Source organism: Arachis duranensis, chromosome 2, assembly GCF_000817695.3.
Source record: "Arachis duranensis cultivar V14167 chromosome 2, aradu.V14167.gnm2.J7QH, whole genome shotgun sequence".
Taxonomy (NCBI): domain Eukaryota; kingdom Viridiplantae; phylum Streptophyta; class Magnoliopsida; order Fabales; family Fabaceae; genus Arachis; species Arachis duranensis.
The window spans coordinates 40,743,318-40,749,619 of NC_029773.3; the positions used below are offsets into that span (position 1 = coordinate 40,743,318).

Genomic DNA, 6,302 nt, shown 5'->3' on the forward strand with positions numbered 1-6,302 from the left:
ATTCAAACAAATTAACTGTTTCGATTGATTTATACTTGTTTGGGAAATAAATTTTTTTCAATTTTTTTTTTAAATCATACACTTGTACTTAAAAGTATAAAACAAAACACAATTATTTTCAAATCGTTGGAAGCCGGCAAGCCGCAAGATCCATGTCGGTCATGCAATTCCCCAATATTCGACACGTAGGCAATGTGCATCCTAAAATTAGTGGCTCAGAGTGAAAGCCAAATTAAATGGGACCCAGTGTTCAGTTTTTCCCTCTTGAGAGTTGAGACCATTTCCCGTTTCTACACCAAAACAATGAAAAGTTGAAACTTGAAAACATCACATCCTCTCAAGTCTCAGCCATTCCTCACTCATATCAAAACATAAAATTATTTTTATTTTTTTATAAAACTTTTTTAAAAAATAACTCGGTAAACATTTTTTTCAATAATTTTTGTTTAAATAAGGCATAATTTAATTTTTAAATTTTTACCCAATAATTAATTTAATCTATAAATTTTAGATACTATAAGTTTGGTTTCTAAATTTGATAACTACGAATTTAGTTAGTTTTTTCTCCGCTGATCTAGTTCACATAGAATTTATATATGTAATTAATGCCATTACATTACACACTAAAGGTGTGGTTGGATATAGTATTTTGAAATTTTAGTTTGTTTTAAATAAAAAAAACACTGTAATTAAATTTTTCTAATTTTAAAATACTTTGTTTAATTAAGATCATTATATTATTTGTATTTTTAAAAAAATTAAGAAGCAAAATGAATATTTCTAAATTTCAGTGACTAACATACATGTTCTCATATTTCTTGTTTTTTGGTTCAAATTCTTCATATGTATTTCAATCAAAACATGGAGGATTACATAGAGTAATTAAGAAAATGAGTATCATAACAATATTTATTGAGGATTTATTAATAACCACTTTTAAGTTTTAATAAATTAAATGTAATATAATTTTAGAATTCATATTTTCTATTAGAACTTTTTAATTCAAATAAGTATGCTTAAAAATTAAATAATTAAAATATAAAAGAAAAAACTTTTAATTCATATTTTATTCGATATAAATTTAAAAATGATTCATTTTGAACAATTTTTATTAGACACTTAGTGGAAATATATAAAACAACCCGGTATAAAGATTGACTCATGAAAATGTTATTTATTAGGAAAATTAGATAATAAAGTTATAGTCTTTGAATCAGAAATAATTCTCAAAATTATAGATTTAGATAGAATATTAATTTAATAATAATTTGTTATTTTTTCTACTACGATAATTATTACTGGAGAACATTTATGGAGCTTATCCAGTAAAAATAAAAATGAATAATTTTATATTATTAAATATAATTCTACACTATTAAAAATATTAATAATAGCTAATTAATAACTATAAATTATAAAATTTATCGACGTTTTAACATTCTTCTTTAGAAATGGCAATACCATTTAAATCTGTAGGTACCTACCCCACCCTTACCTGTTCTGGACGAGTTTTTAGCGGGGCAGGTTTTTGGGAGGGGCGGGACGGAGTCGGGTTTAGGTAATACCCGCTCCTACCTGTTTCGTTATATATATAATATATGTAAAATAATTAATAAATGATTTAATATTGTATCATATTTTAATTGTTACTTTAATTTATGTTACGTATGTGATGATGGGTATATAAATTTTAAAATTTAATTTTATTTATTGGATTTTAATAATTATAGGAGTGGGTAGGGGCGAGACGGGTACTCACAGAGACGAGTTAGAGTTCAACGTTTTACTACGCGCAGATAAAAACAAAGCAGATTCTATGCGGATTGTTATACGGCGAAACGGAGTCGGGTAGAGCAAAAACCCACACCTACCCGCCCCGTTATCACCCCTACTCTTTTTATAACTGTATAATTTAAAATTTATTACCTAAAAATAATTATATTGCCACTATATAGGTGAGAAAATACTTAAATAAAAATTAAATTCGGCATTTCCTAAATTTGCAACGTTGTTGTAGGGACGTTGGGCAAAATGTGTCAGTTGTGATAGTATACATTTTAATCGACCTTGCACCTCCTATGAGTGTCAAATATGCAGATGCGATTTAATCATTGTCCTTGTGTGATGATGCTGTAATTTCCTTGATTCTTTTATCTTTGTCCCCAAATTTGATGATTCTTTTCTTTAGTGTATGGACTGATATTTTTGCTTCAAATTGTTTCGCTTTATTCGAACTGTATTGTTTGTTCAATGTGCTATGAAAAACTGATCTGCTATGCTTATTGTTCTGTTTGGGCTAAATTGGATCTGCATCACTTACATATTAATTCATATAATCATACCAAGTGTATATTGGCATTAGTCACCAAAATTTATGAGAATAAAATATATAAAATATATGTTAAAATATAAATTATACATTAAAAATAAATTAAATAACAAATTATTTTTAGTGATTAATTTATATATACACATAATATTTTTTGTAAATTATATATACCATATAGCCTTTTAACCTAATCAAATGTTTTTCATCATATAATCATATAATGGGAATTATGTAAATTGTTCTTTTAAATTTTTTAATATTTATCAACTAAGAATAATTTGAATAATCTATTTCTCAATTATTAGTCGTCTTATTTGTTTTAGTTATTAAAATAACATTTATATTTTCATTTTATTTTAAGAAGTTAAAAAATTGGGGTAACGAATAACGATAACGAAGTTGTGACTTGAAAGTGCAGGTCCTGGTTTTTTCTTTCTTTCTTTTAAGTTACCAAAAAAAAACTTGTAACCGCTAAAGTGCAGGTATAAGTGCGGCGCATGGAATCAGAAGTCAGAAGACATATTGGACGAAATGAAATTGGTAATGCCGTAATGGTAAGGTTGGTAAACTAATTACTGCTAATTAGCATTTAGCAATGGTAGTGGAAAAACTCGTGTTGGTGACAAGGCAAGCCATCGTGCACCACACATACACCTAACCCACCACCTTCGCCACATCACATCCTCACCACAACATTGTCACATACACACATACTCTACTCTTTCTCTCTCTCTCTCTCTCTCTCTCTCTCTCTCTCTCTTTTGTTTTCTGTGGCCACATGAACTCCAACAACACCACCTCCAATACTCAGTCAATGGTGACACCAACGCCAACTGCCACAACCGCCACCACCGCCACTGATGCCTCTGCCAAGAAGGTCAGAAAGCCTTACACCATTACCAAGTCCAGAGAGAGCTGGACTGACGAAGAACACGACAAGTTTCTAGAAGCTCTTCAGCTGTTAGTCTCTAATTTCCATTATTCTATTTTTATTTCTTATTTTCTTTCTTCTTTTATTAGGACAAAATAAAATTGCATTTGTATGTTCCTTGTCTTGTTTTCGTGGTTCTTATTGCCAATTTAGAGTTTTTTTTTTCCCATCATCCTTAGTATCCTTTTAAGTTCAAATACCTGATTTAGTTGACCTTTTTTCGCTGAGAGAGAAGAATAAGAAAATAAAAAAGAGAAAAGAAAGAGAAATTTGTCCTTAGTATTTGTAGTTCGCTAATTTCAGATAAGAATGTATTTTCAATTGTTTAATTTTACTTCTCACATCTCACAGTTTATGCTTAATGGTAAAAAAGCAGTGTGATTGTTATATATAATGTTATGATTACATGCTGAAAATTTAAGCAAAGGCTATTTTGATAACAAGATTTCACAAATAAGCCTTGCTTTTAGATTCTGATTGATTTGCTTCGTACTAATTGGTTAAAATTATGTTCTTCATTTCAAATTTTTAAGTGAAGGACTCTGCATTTCAGTTACTGATATCTTGTGGATTATTCAGATTTGACAGAGATTGGAAGAAAATTGAAGATTTTGTAGGATCCAAAACAGTTATTCAGGTTAGGAGATTGCTCTTCGGCTATATTGTTCAGTACTGTTTTCATGCTTGTATTCTATTTGGTCATTGTTTGTGACTCGCTATTAACTTTGCAGATCCGAAGCCATGCCCAAAAATACTTTTTGAAAGTTCAAAAGAATGGAACAGTAGCACATGTTCCTCCTCCTCGCCCTAAGCGCAAAGCCGCACATCCCTACCCACAAAAGGCATCAAAAAATGGTTTGCTTCTATATTACATGCTCATATTCTCTCCTATGAATTCACAACCTTACTAAGTTTTTGACATGAGTTTTTGGATTTCCAGTTTTGATGGCACTGCCAGCATCCATTGCTTATGCTCCTTCGACAAATGCCCTTGCACCTGGGTATGCCACATGGGATGAAGCTTCTCTGCTGGTGAACACCGGATCAAATAAATCATTGACCTGTCAAGATGAACTCAGCAATCTTCATGGAAACGAAGGCATGCATATTTCTTTTAAATTATTGTTTGTTTGATGTTAGTATACTATGTTGGCTGTGTTAAATGGACCTTTCCACAACTTATTATGTTATATGACGTTACTGATTCAGCTGATATTGGATCGAAGGGGATAACACAGATTAGTAACAGCAGTCTTAATGGTGTCGGGAACTCAACTAGAAAGCTATTGTCTTCTGAGATACCAAAGCAAGGGAAACCAGCGCCAGTTATTCATGGTAATCTCATGTATATTGACTTTTATGTCTCGTTTGTTTACAAGTTGAATTTTAGCAATGGATGGTGATATGTCATTTTGGTCATGTTTCACAGGTTTGCCAGATTTTGCCGAAGTTTACAGCTTCATTGGAAGTGTTTTTGATCCTGATACAAATAACCATGTCGAGAAGCTGAAGGAAATGGATCCTATAAATTTTGAAACTGTGAGTTGAATGAATCTTCTATTCATTTTGTTAAATGACATGCTGACAACTCTGCTCTGTCACAAGTAACTTCAGATGTGAAACTTAGTGGCATCATATGATAGAGATAGATGCACTTCGAAAATATCATTAACATACTATTATCGAATAAAGTAAAACTTCTAGGATTTATAGTAAATTTATAATGGATATGTGATGAGGATATGACGAAGAAGTTAATCCTTATGTGGTCCCTAGTAGCATAAAATGATATAGCTGTTCTTTAATTTAATTTTTGCTCCTGAATAACATTTTTTAATGATTGAGTTTGTCAAAGCAAGATTTGGGAGGACTACTTGATTATATCCATGTGGACAGAATTAAATCAACCAAATTATTTTTTTATGTGTCATGAGTTTTCTGTCAGTAGATTTGTGCTTGGATATGGACTAAAGATTGATGCTGTTGTTAGTCACTGCTAAATGTTCTCTAACATTTTATTTAAGGCTTGCTAAAATATTCCTTCAAATTGAAAATTACCATCCCTAGAAAATTTCAAGAACTAGGCAGGTCATCGCCATCAGGTATAGCTGCTAGGTTCTTGGTTAAACTTGTGGGCCTATGTAAACTTCCAGTACATTGATGGCTAAATAAAGCAGTGGTTTCTGTAAAGAAAAGGAATATTAAGCTTTCTATCACTTCGATTGGCAGCAAAACATAAGGTTGATTGTCCCATTCATTTTTTTCTGTGTAAAGTTTGTTAGTCTATTTATATAGATATACTAAGGCCATGTCAGCTATTGGTATTTTGGCATGATTGCTTTCCAATAATTTCCATTGGACTCATTCGTAAATTTTCCCCAATTCATCTTCCTTACCTTCCCTCATTTTTGCATGCAAGTGAATTTCTTTTCAGTTGAAATGATAAATTAATTTTAAATTTCTGGTTCAGTGGGAATTGACTTGCTTGTATTACTATTGTTTTGCAGGTTTTGTTGTTAATGAGAAACCTCACTGTCAACTTGTCTAGCCCTGAATTTGAGCCGATGGTAAGTTTTGAAATCAATTCATGAATTGATTATATTGTTTGGCATCAAATTTGCAAAGAAAAGTATATCCCTTTTGAAAGAATGGAAATATAAGATACTCCATGAACACCAAATAAAAGCCATCAAATCATATATCATGCATATATTCATATGTTCACATATTTTTCCAACAAAGTAATCACCACCAGAAAACCAAACTTTTCCAAACAGAATAATCAAATTTGCTATAGCGAAATAATCAAACGTTTTTATAGCAGCATAATCAAATTTTTACACTAAATACATATCCCTATACGGTGGCTGATTTTTTGTGTCCATATAGTATTGTTGGAAATCAAATTGTATTGTTTCCTGTTTGCACTGGGTTGTGCTCTGATTGATCGTATTTACTAGCAGCAGTTTATCAACATGAAATGCAACGTCCAAAGAAATCCCTGTGACATTGCTATTTTTAGGATATGCAGCACCATTTCCT

At 31.1% G+C, this 6,302-nt stretch overlaps 1 protein-coding gene across 1 annotated transcript in view; it reads left to right on the forward strand.

The window, feature by feature from the left end:
• Positions 1-2,872: 2,872 nt before the first annotated feature.
• Positions 2,873-6,302, forward strand: part of LOC107474168 (protein REVEILLE 8) — a gene marked incomplete in the record, with an annotated part of 4,680 nt that continues 1,250 nt past the window's right edge. Inside the window, 7 exon segments of the mRNA XM_016093766.3 lie at positions 2,873-3,289; positions 3,840-3,897; positions 3,992-4,115; positions 4,201-4,359; positions 4,470-4,595; positions 4,690-4,799; positions 5,768-5,827. Coding sequence (XP_015949252.1) covers positions 3,108-3,289; positions 3,840-3,897; positions 3,992-4,115; positions 4,201-4,359; positions 4,470-4,595; positions 4,690-4,799; positions 5,768-5,827 — 819 coding nt within the window.